The sequence below is a fragment of the Salvelinus sp. IW2-2015 genome, unplaced genomic scaffold (assembly GCF_002910315.2).
Source record: "Salvelinus sp. IW2-2015 unplaced genomic scaffold, ASM291031v2 Un_scaffold2829, whole genome shotgun sequence".
NCBI classification, from domain to species: domain Eukaryota; kingdom Metazoa; phylum Chordata; class Actinopteri; order Salmoniformes; family Salmonidae; genus Salvelinus; species Salvelinus sp. IW2-2015.
This window is the reverse complement of record NW_019944129.1, coordinates 246,005-257,343: the sequence shown is the minus strand read 5'-3', so window position 1 is coordinate 257,343 and position 11,339 is coordinate 246,005. Positions and strand designations below refer to the sequence as shown.

General features: G+C 48.1%; 1 protein-coding gene across 1 annotated transcript in view; it reads left to right on the top strand.

The window, feature by feature from the left end:
* The window catches only part of nradd (neurotrophin receptor associated death domain), a 37,866-nt gene extending 26,896 nt beyond the window's left edge, over nucleotides 1–10,970 (top strand). The window contains 12 exon segments of the mRNA XM_070440687.1: nucleotides 5,685–5,826; nucleotides 5,946–5,969; nucleotides 5,972–6,073; nucleotides 6,076–6,159; nucleotides 6,162–6,308; nucleotides 8,766–8,991; nucleotides 9,222–9,364; nucleotides 9,600–9,628; nucleotides 9,631–9,679; nucleotides 9,682–9,772; nucleotides 9,774–9,872; nucleotides 9,874–10,970. Of these exon segments, the coding sequence (XP_070296788.1) occupies nucleotides 5,685–5,826; nucleotides 5,946–5,969; nucleotides 5,972–6,073; nucleotides 6,076–6,159; nucleotides 6,162–6,308; nucleotides 8,766–8,991; nucleotides 9,222–9,364; nucleotides 9,600–9,628; nucleotides 9,631–9,679; nucleotides 9,682–9,772; nucleotides 9,774–9,872; nucleotides 9,874–9,919 (1,182 nt within the window). The 3' untranslated portion in view covers nucleotides 9,920–10,970.
* The last annotated feature ends 369 nt before the right edge of the window (nucleotides 10,971–11,339 follow it).

Below are 11,339 nucleotides of genomic sequence, written 5' to 3'. Positions count from 1 at the left end.
GCGGCTTGTGAATGTTGTCTGTTTAAAGTTCTTGCTTACATCGACTACGGAGAACGTGATCACACAGTCGTTCAGAACAGCTGGTGCTCTCATGCATGCTTAAGTGTTGTTTGCCTCGAAGCGAGCATAAAAGGCATTTAGCTCATCTGGTAGGCTCGCGTCACTGGGCAGCTCGTGACTGGGTTCCCTTTGTAGTCCGTAATATTTGTATGCCCTGCCACATCCGACGAGCACAGAGACAGTGTAGTATTCAATCTTTGTCCTGTATTGACACTTTGCCTGTTTGATGGTTCGTCTGAGGGAATAGCGCGATTTTTTATAAGCGTCCGGATTAGTGTCCTGCTTCTTGAAAGTGGCAGCTTTAGCCTTTAGRTAGGTGCGGATGTTGCCTGTAATCCATGGCTTCTGGTTGGGATATATACGTACYGTCKCTGTGGGGARGACYCCYCAGATGCACTTATTAATGAAGCTGGTAACTGAGGTGGTATACTCCTCAATGCCATTGGATGAATCGTGGAACATATTCCAGTCTGTGCTAGCAAAACAGTCCTGTAGCGTAGCATCCGCATCATCTGACCACTGGCATGGTGTGTGTGTTTGCGTGCGTTCATGTGTGCATTCCCGTTTGTGTGCGTGCATGTGTGTGACACCGTTTATGTTTGTGTGTGTGCGTTGGTTCCTGTGTGTGTTGGGCTRGTTGGAAGCTCCACATGTTGACACAAGCTGCTTCTTGGAGCAGACATTGGAGACAGCGGTTTCTCCCAAATGGCACCCTATTTCCTACGTAGTGCACTACTTTTGACCAGAGCCCTATTGGCCCTGGTTAAAAGTAGTGTACTATAAAGGGAATAGGGTGCCATTTGGGAGTGAGTCGGGGAGAAATCAGAGGGTTGTTTAGCTGTTAGCAGGAGGTTAGTTGTTAGACATCTGTTAGTTCCTGTCTTCCCTCAGGCTCCAGGGATAATGGCTAGTGGGTCAATCAGCCCTCAACATGGGCATGTTTCAGATGCAGACTGCTTTAGAGGGCCTTTGATGGGGGGGGGGAGTGTGTGTGTAAATCTCTTGTTCTTAGACAGAGTGAGGGGCGGGCGGGAGGGAGCGACACACACACACACACACACACCTGCAGGGCTGGGGGGGGGGGACATCAAAGGCCCTCAAAACAGACACACATGCTGGGCTGCAGTGGCTAACTGACACACCCGCCTGGGGCTACAACGGTCTCCCCTCCTCTCACCCTCCCTCCCTTCCTCCCACCCCTCACTGTGTCTGAGGACAAGAGAACACACACACCACACACACATTGTGACTATAATGTCATTCACACCCATGTGGAATGTGTCAATGTGGGAGGGAGGAAGCCCTTTCTACTCCTTCCTTCTTCCTGTCTCAGTGTTTTCTTCTCCTTTGTTTTATTCTTTCCATGGGTCTAAGCAGTCTGATTAAGCCAGTCTGATTAAAGGCAGTCTGTTAAAGCCAGTCAGATTAAAGCCAGTCTGATTAAAGCCAGTCTGATTAAAGCCAGTCGATTAAAGCCAGTCTGATTTAAGCCATCTGATTAAGCAGTCTGATTAAAGCCAGTCTGATTAAGATCTGATTAACCAGTCTGATTTAAAGCAGTCTGATTTAAGACCAGTCTGATTAAAGCCAGTGTGCATGTCAATGTGGGAGGGAGGAAGCCCTTTCTACTCCTTCCTTCTTCCTGTCTCAGTGTTTTCTTCTCCTTTGTTTATTCTTTCCATGGGTCTAAGCATGATTAGCCAGTCTGATTAAGGCAGTCTGATTAAAGCCAGTCAGATTAAAGCAGTCTGATTAAAGCCAGTCTGATTAAAAGCCAGTCTGATTAAAGCCAGTCTGTTAAAGCCAGTCTGATTAAAAGCCAGTCTGATTAAAGCCAGTCTGATTAAAGCCAGTCTGATTTAAAGCCAGTCTGATTAAAGCCAGTCTGATTAAAGCAGTCTGATTTAAAGCCAGTCTGATAAGCCAGTCGATTAATAGAAAGCCAGTCTGATTAAAAGAGTCTGATTAAAAGCCAGTCTGATTAAAGCCAGTCGATTAAAGCCAGTTGATTAAGCCAGTCTGATTAAAGCCAGTCTGATTAAAGCCAGTCAGATTAAAGCCAGTCGATTAAAGCCAGTCTGATTAAAGCCAGTCTGATTAAAGCCAGTCAGATTAAAGCCAGTCTGATTAAAGCCAGTCTGATTAAAGCCAGTCCCTCCTGCTAGGCTGCACTGGGCTCTATAAGCCCTTAGGAATGTCTGATGTATCCCTTATGTTTAACACACACTGGGGCTGCCTTCCCAACGGCACCCTATTCCCTATAGAGTGCACTACTTTTGAGCAGAGCCCGGCGAGCGCTATAGACCCTGGTCAATGTAGAGCCCATATAGAGAATAGGGTGCCATCTGGGCCTCAGTCTGGCCCCTCCATTACCCTGCCGGGGCAGATAAGCGCTCAGCACTCTGAAAACAGAGCCAGATCAAAATATTAAAAAATACTATTTTCAATTGGCCCACCTTCTCCGCACCTTCTCCCTATTCTTTCCGTCCGATGGCGAGCAGGCAAGGGGTGTGTGTTTGTATTGATTTCCTGGTTTCTACACAAAATATTGAGGTCTTATTTTTGAGTCTTTGGTTGGTGGAACTGGACTGGCCTTGACTGAGACCAGCCGAGAGAGACGCTTGTGCTTACTTCTCCAAACATAGCTTGTCACCATAGTTTCATCCTAGTATTGAACATATCTAGGTGTTGGCTTGTTACCTAGTTTCCATCCTAGTATTGAGCATATCTAGGTGTTGGCTTGTCACCATAGTTTCCATCCTAGTATTGAGCATATCTATGTGTTGGCTTGCACCATAGTTTCCATCCTAGTATTGAGCATATCTAGGTGTTGGCTTGTCACCATAGTTTTTCCATCCAGTATTGAGCATATCTAGGTGTTGGCTTGTCACCATAGTTTCCATCCTAGTATTGAGCATATCTATGTGTTGGCTTGTCACCATAGTTTCCATCCTATATTGAGCATATCTATGTGTTGGCTTGTCACCATAGTTTCCATCCTAGTATTGAGCATATATAGGTGTTGGCTTGTCACCATAGTTTCCCCTCCTAGTTTTGAGCATATCTATGTGTTGGCTTGTCACCATAGTTTCCATCCTAGTATTGAACATATCTAGGTGTTGGCTTGTTACCATAGTTTCCATCCTAGTATTGAGCATATCTAGGTGTTGGCTTGTCACCATAGTTTCACATCCTAGTATGGCACTACAGTGGGAGAACAAAGTATTTGATACACTGCCGATTTTGCAGGATTTTCCTACTTACAAAGCATGTTAGAGGTCTGTAATTTTATTCATAGGTCACTTTCAACTGTGAAGACGCGAATGTCTTAAAACAAAATCCAGAAAATCACATTGTGTATGATTGTTTTAAAATAATATTAGAATTTGCATTTCTATTGCATGACATAAGTATTTGATGTCACCTACCAACCAGTAAGAATCCGGCTACTCACAGACCTGTTAAGTTTTTCTTTAAGAAGGCCCTCCTGTCTCACACGATCGAATTACCTGTATTAACTGCACCTGTTTTGAACTCAGTTAACATGTATAAAAGACACCTGTCCACAACACAATCAAAACAGATTACCAACTATCTCCACAATGGCCAAGACCAGAGAGCTGGTTGTAAGGACATCAAGGGATTAGAATTGTAAGACCTGCACAAGGCTGAGATGGCTACAGGACAATAGGCAAGCAGCTTGGTGAGAAGGAACAACTGTTGGCGCATTATTAGAAATGGAAGAAGTTCAAGATGACGGTCAATCACCCTCCGGTCTGGGCTCCATGCAAGATTTCACCTCGATGGGGCCATCAATGATCATGAGGAAGGTGAGGGATCAGCCCAAGGAACTACACGGCAGGACCTGTCAATGACCTGAAGAGAGCTGGGACCACAGTTCTCAAAGAAAACCATTAGTAACACACTACGCCGTCATGGATTAAGAATCCTGCAGCGCACGCAAGGTCCCCCTGCTAAGCCAGTGCATGTCCAGGCCGTTCTGAAGTTTGCCAATGACCATCTTGATGATCCAGAGGAGGAATGGAGAAGGTCATGTTTGTCTGATGAGACAAAAATAGAGCTTTTTGGTCTAACTCCACTCGCCTGTTTGGAGGAAGAGAAGTATGAGTACAACCCCAAGAACACCATCCCAAACCGTTGAAGCATGGAGGTGGAAACATCATTCTTTGGGGATTGCTTTTCTGCAAAAGGGGACAGGACGCTGCACCGTATTGAGGGGGGATGGTGGGGCCAATGTATCGCGAGATCTTGGCCAACAACCTTCCTTCGCCTCAGTAAGAGCATTAAGATGAGATCGTGGCTGCCGGTTCTTCCAGCATGACAACGACACGAAGCACACAAGCCATGGCAACTAAGGAGTGGCTCCGTAAGAAGGCATCTCAAGGTCCTGGAGTGGCCTAGCAGTCTCCAGACCTGAATCCAATAGAAAATCTTTGGAGGGAGCTGAAAGTCCGATATTGCCCAGCGACAGCCCCGAAACCTGAGGATCTGGAGAAGATCTGTAGGGGAGGAGTGGCCAAAATCCCTGCTGCAGTTGTGTGACAAACCTAGTCAAGAACTACAGAAACGTATGAATCCTCTGTAATTGAACAAAGAGTTTCTGTACCAAATATTAAGTTCTGCTTTTCTGATGTATCAAAATACTTATGTCATGCAATAAAATGCAAATTAATTACTTAAAAATCATACAAATGTGATTTTCTGGATTTTGTGTTTATAGATTCCGTCTCTTCATAGCTGAAGTGTACTATGAATAAAAAGTTACAGACCATCTACATGCTTGTAAGTAGGAAAAACCTGCAAATCGGCAGTGTATCAAATACTGTTCTCCCCACTGTATTATAGGTGTTGGCTTGTCACCATAGTTTCCATCCTAGTCTTGAACATATCTAGGTGTTGGCTTGTCACCATAGTTTCCATCCTAGTATTGAGCATATCTAGGTGTTGGTTGTTACCATAGTTTCATCCTAGTATTGAGCAATATCTAGGTGTTGGCTTGTTACCATAGTTTTCCATCCTAGTATTGAGCATATCTAGGTGTTTGCTTGTCACCATAGTTTCCATCCTAGTATTAAAATATCTAGTGTTGCTGTCACCATAGTTTCCATCCTAGTTTGAGCATATCTAGGTGTTGGCTTGTCACCATAGTTTCCATCCTAGTACTTGAGCATATCTAGTGTTGGCTTGTCACCATAGTTTTCCATCCTAGTATTGAGCATATCTAGAGTGTTGCTTGTCACCATAGTTTCCATCCTAGTTTGAGCATATCTAGTGTTGGCTTGTCACCATAGTTTCCATCCAGTATTGAGCATATACTAGGTGTTGGCTTGTCACCATAGTTTCCATCCTAGTATTGAGCATATCTATGTGTTGGCTTGTCACCATAGTTTCCATCCTAGTTGACATATCTAGGTGTTGCTTGTCACCATAGTTTCCATCCTGTATTGAACAATCTAGTGTTTGGCTTGTCAACCACTTACCACTCATCAGTTTAAACTATAAAAGAGTTCCCTCATCACTGCATCTGCAGCACCCGATAAATAAATCACTATCTATCTATCTGATAATTGATGCTAAGCTAACTGTTGTGTTTCTCCTTCCAGGTTGCCCTGGGATGCCTGCGTCAGTGGGCAGTTCAGCCAGTCAGGGAGTGCTGTAGCCCGTGTCCTCCAGGCCATGGGGTGGAGGTAGAGTGTGGGATGGAGGACACCAAGTGCCAGCCTTGCCTGAGGGTGAGTCATGGAGGCAATAGGGTTTAGATGCTGTTGCTTATGCCATTCCCCCAGTAGACATACAACTATAGTACGTACATATTGATAATACTGTGAGATACATTCAAATCACCTATACCTTGTATGTTCTAGGAACGTTCTCCCCATCAGACGGTCTCTTCCGTGCCTCCCCTGTGCCCGCTGCCCGGCTGGCATCCCAGAGCTGACCTCCTGCAGCGCCACCCAGGATACCCACTGTGACTGTGACCAGCACTTCTACCTGTGCGGGATGGGAAGAGTGTGGCAGGGCTATGTGCCGCCTGCACCGTGTGTGGACGTGGCGAGGGGGTGGTGAGGCTGTGTGGAGCCAGGGGAACACCCAATGCCAACCATGTCGCCCAGGAACCTTCTCAGAGGAGAAGAGTGATATCAAGCCCTGCCAGGCCTGCTCTCAGTGCTCTGACACTGAGGTGGAGATCAGAGCCTGCCAGCTCAACTCTGACACCCTCTGCATGGGTGCGTCTCTGTGTGTATGGTGTGTGTATGGACTTAGAGTTGACCGGGGTAGCTCTAGCAGGGCAGCTCTAGCAGGGCAGCTCTAGCAGGGCAGCTCTAGCAGGGCAGCTCTAGCAGGGCAGCTCTAGCAGGGCAGACATTTGACAAACTGACTTATTGGAAAGATGGAATCCTATGACGGTGCCACGTTGAAAGTCACTGAGTTCTTCAGTAAGGCCATTTTACTGCCAATTTTTGCCTATGGAGATTGCATTGCTGTGTTCTCGATTTTATACAGTTGTCAGCAACGGGTGTGGCTGAAATAGCTGAATCCACTCATTTGAAGGGGTGTCCACATACACTATATATACAAAAGTATGTTTCCCATGTCAATAAAAATCCCTTTGAGAGAGAGGGAGAGGGAGGGGGAGAGAGGGGGGGGAGAGAGGAGACATGTGGCCAACACCTGTACCCACACCTAATCTGAACACTTAGCAACACTCTTGAGGAAACATGAGCACAGTCCAACAGAGAGAAAACACTCTTAAGTGCTGCAGTCAAATGGCTCGGAGCCGACAGCTCTTAAAAAGGGCCTGACAATCTAACTACCCCCACACCAGACCCCAGGGCCTTGGCACATTGGTGACCCCAACATGGTAACCCCTCACTGGCTCCAAATGACCAAGCCTTGGCCTAGTGGCCTGGATCTCCCCAGGAGTCTGGTCATCTGAACACACACAGGTCACCCCATCTGACACTGTAGATAGAGGTCAGGGGAGTCCCCAGTCGTCGCTTGATCCTAAAATAGGCCGGCTGTAGAAGGAGTAAGGAGGGGTTCGGGGGGGGGGGGGGGTGACTGAGTCAGGGGCTGTAGAAAGGGGTAAAGAGGAGGGGGGTTGACTGAGTCAGGGGCTGGTAGCTGACTGGGTTAGGGGGGCTGTTAGCTGACTGGGTCAGGGGGGGGGGCTGGTAGCTGACTGGGGCAGGGGGGGGCTGGTAGCTGACTGGGTCAGGGGGTCTGGTAGCTGACTGGGTCAGGGGGTGCTGGTAGCTGACTGGGTCAGGGGGGGCTGGTAGATGACTGGGTCGGGGGGGGCTGGTAGATGACTGGGTCAGGAGGGACTGGTAGCTGACTGGATCGGGGAGCTGGTAGCTGACTGGATCAGGGGGTCTGGTAGCTTGACTGGGTCAGAGGGGTCTGGTAGACTGACTGGGTCGGGGGGGGCTGGTAGCTGACTGGATCCAGGGGGGTCTGGTAGCTGACTGGATCGGGGGAGCTGGTAGATGACTGGGTCGGGGAGCTGGTAGGATGACTGGGTCGGGGGAGCTGGTAGCTGAACTGGGTCAGGGGGGCTTGGTAGCTGACTGGAATCAGGGGGAGCTGGTAGCTGACTGGGTCAGGGGGGCTGGTAGCTGACTGGATCAGGGGGAGCTGGTAGATGACTGGGTCGGGGGAGCTGTAGATAATGACTGGGTCGGGGGGAGCTGGTAGATGACTGGGTCGGGGGAGCTGGTAAGATGAACTGGGTCGGGGGAGCTGGTAGATGACTGGGTTCCGGGGGAGCTGGTAGATGACTGGGGTCCGGGGGAGCTGGTAGAATGACTGGGTCGGTGGAGAGCTGGTAGATGATGGGTCGGGGAGCTGGTAGATGACTGGGTCGGGGGAGCTGGTAGATGACTGGGGTCAGGGGAGCTGGTAGATGACTGGGTGTCGGGGGAGCTGGTTAGATGACTGGGTCAGGGGGGGCTTTAGATTTTATGTATCAGTGGGGAATTAAGAGCGAGTAGCGGATGTATAGGTAAGGGGCTGGTAGTGACTGGGTCGGGCGGAGCTGGTAGAGAGGTCCGGGTGAGCTGTGATGACGGGTCGGGGGGAGCTGGTAGATGCTGGGTCGGGGGAGCTGGTAGCTGACCAAATATGTTCACTGTTTGTGTCTGTGTGAACTGTGTGTCTGCGTGGAGCTGTGTTGTCTGTGTGACTGTGTGTGCTGTGTGACTGTGTGTTTGGCCATCACTGTAGGTATGCAAAGCCGCTCACATTTTTACACAGTCATTGACTTATTACAAAAAAAAATTGTGGCCAATGGTAGAATGTTGTAAGGCGCCCTTTGATTTGAATGTTGAATACAGGGATAGAGGACAGGGCAATATGTGTGAGACAGGGATATAGGACAGGGGCGATATGTTGAGACAGGGGAGAGCGTAGGGAGAAGGGGAGGACAGGGCAGATATGTTGAGACAGGGATAGAGGACAGGGCAGATATGTTGAGACAGGGATAAGGAGACAGGGCAGATATGTTGAGACAGGGATAAGGACAGGGCAGATATGTTGAGACAGGGATAAGGACAGGGCAGATATGTTGAGACAGGGATAAGGACGGGGCTGATATGTCAAGTGGGCCCCTTCTATCTTTAGTGTTTCCTTCATGGTTCAGTGGTTCTCTAATCAACAGTCTCCCATCTCTCTCCAACCAACAGATAAGAAGCTCCACATCCTGTCTCGTCCCCCTGAGTCTGACGGCCCTCTGGCCGCTCCTCGCCTGCCTGGGTTAGGGTCGGTGAATGATGGAGAGGAGGCCAGCCCTGCCCCCAGTGCCCCCGGGTTCACCCCTCAGGATAATGGGAGCAGCAACCACATCCTGGTCTACGTATCTGTTCTGGCTGCTGTGGTGCTGGGCCTGCTGCTCTACGTCGCCTACAAGTGGTGAGTTGACAGGAGACACGCTGCCGTCTCATTGGCTGCATCCTGATTCTCCACACTTGAAGCATTGCATTGGCTGGAGGGAGTTGTTGTTAAATGCATGACGGGGTGGAGAATTGTTTGCAAACTTTTCGATTGCCGTCATGTATTTCTGTTATAGGTTGTGATAAAAAATGATCCTGTTGTTATGTTTAGTAAAGAGTGTAAAAGTGTTTCCTCCCACCTCTCGTCAGCTGGACGTCGTATAAGCAGAAGCAGGCGTTGAGTAAAGCCCGCGCTGCAGAGCTGGGGACGTGTCCTGAAGGAGAGAAACTCCACAGTGACAGCGGCGTGTTCCTGGACTCACACAGCCTGCAGGATAGCCAACCAAGTAAAGGTAACAACAAACAGCCATCTCAGGACTACACCAGAATCGACTTCACTGCACTATACTTTACTTGAGTGAGAACAGAAGCCCAAATTAAATACACGTTCTAATCTCTCTCAATGTAGAGCACATTTAGRATTTATCAGACACTTATCCAGAACAACTTACAGAGGTCTTTTCTCATCTATTATAACTGTTGAATGGACTTGTGACTATCTGTGTCTGTTGTGTATTCTACCCCCAGGTAGTAAGAGGGACAGTAAGCAGGACAGCCCGCGTCCTGTACATTCAACCTGCCCCACAGACAGGAGGAGGTGGAGCGTCTGCTCAGGAGGGGAGCGGGGGCCGCAGAGGCTCCTGGAGGACCCTGGGGGCCGCGCTGGGCTACGAGCCCGAGCAGATGGACCTGTTTGGGCAGGCGAGGCCCCTTTAACACCCTCCTTTCCAACTGGGCCAAGCAGGAGGGCTCCACTCTGGGACTTCTGTGCTCGGCGCTGGCACGCATCGAGAGGCCCGAGTGGTCGCGCTCTCACCTGCCCTGCCCAGGGGGTGTCTGTGGTCTGAGGAAGGAGCCATGTTTGGTCCCAAATGGCACCTATTCCTATATAGTGCACTACTGGTAAGCTAATGGTCAAAAGTAGTGCACTATGTAGGGTGCCACAGAGCCTTCCTCATGAGCCTGATAAGACTGGGTCGCATTCATTAGGAACCAAACGGAAGAAAACGGACTGAATCAGGGAGTGACGACCTGAACTTGAACCAATAAGAAATGTTTGTTTTCCGTTGCGAAACATACTTCTGCGGTGCGTACTAATGAATACGACCCTTGTGGACTTAGGAGAGGATGGATGGGGCAAACAGCCCTCCTTTCTCCCAGTGGGATGGCATGCCAGGGGAGGTACTCTTGACTGCCCCATAATGCCTCAGACATTTGAACTGAAAGAGGACAGTGGAAGTGTTGTTGCTGGCTCGTTGAGCTGGTTCATCCTCTATTGGAAATGTACAGTATATCCACCATTCTTCCAGTGTATATATATATATTTGTTACCATACTTGTGTATAATCTGCCCAAGCGTTCTGAAGATGGGTATTTATTTGCAGCAATGTCAGAAGGATCCACTCTCTTTCCTGATTTGTTTTGCAGCAATGTGAGGAGGATGCACAACAGCTGCCTGTAACTAACTGAACGGGCATGGGAATGAGATACTCTGTAGAACATTCTTTACAACTATGCAATAAAGGCATTCTGTTCATATTAACAATCAATCGTGAATTTTAAGACCATTGTAAATATGTGATCATAGATTCATTGTAATATAGTGTTGAAAGGTTTTCAAGCATGAAGGGGCAATCGCAAACATTTTGGACTGAGGATGCATGATGACACTCTGTCTCTCTCTCAGCCACTCCATCTAAAGACATTGGGAGGCCTCAAGCCAGTGATGTACTATCACCGTTGCTAATCACTGCCTCTCTCCTTCATGCTTTCTGGTGTGGCTGGCTATCAGACATTATCGTTATGTAACAGTCAATCACTTATTCTTGTCTATATTCTAATGTCATGGTGTGGTTTTTTCTAAGATGTTGTTTCATATAATAAATGCTTTTGAAGGTGTGAGTGAGTGAGAGTCAAACGGTGCTCTCTGAGCTTGTTGTGTTACGTGCTCTGACAAGTACAGTGTTTCGGTCCTACCGGAACGTAGAAGCAAGCAGCTACCTGCTCTGTGGTAGTTTATTCTGAAGATAATCAATCACTGTCTTTGTTTGTCTCAGTACTAACTGAGGCAGCGCTGTGACTTGTAACATCAATGAAACAAGATGTGGTCATGTCAGAGAAAGTATGGAGGACTTCCATGTACAGCTGAAGTCGGAAGTTTACATAAACTTAGGTTGGAGTCATTAAAACTATTTTTCAACCACTCAACAAATTTCTTGTTAACAAATAGTATTTTTGGCAAGTCGGTAAGCGACAATCTAACTTTGG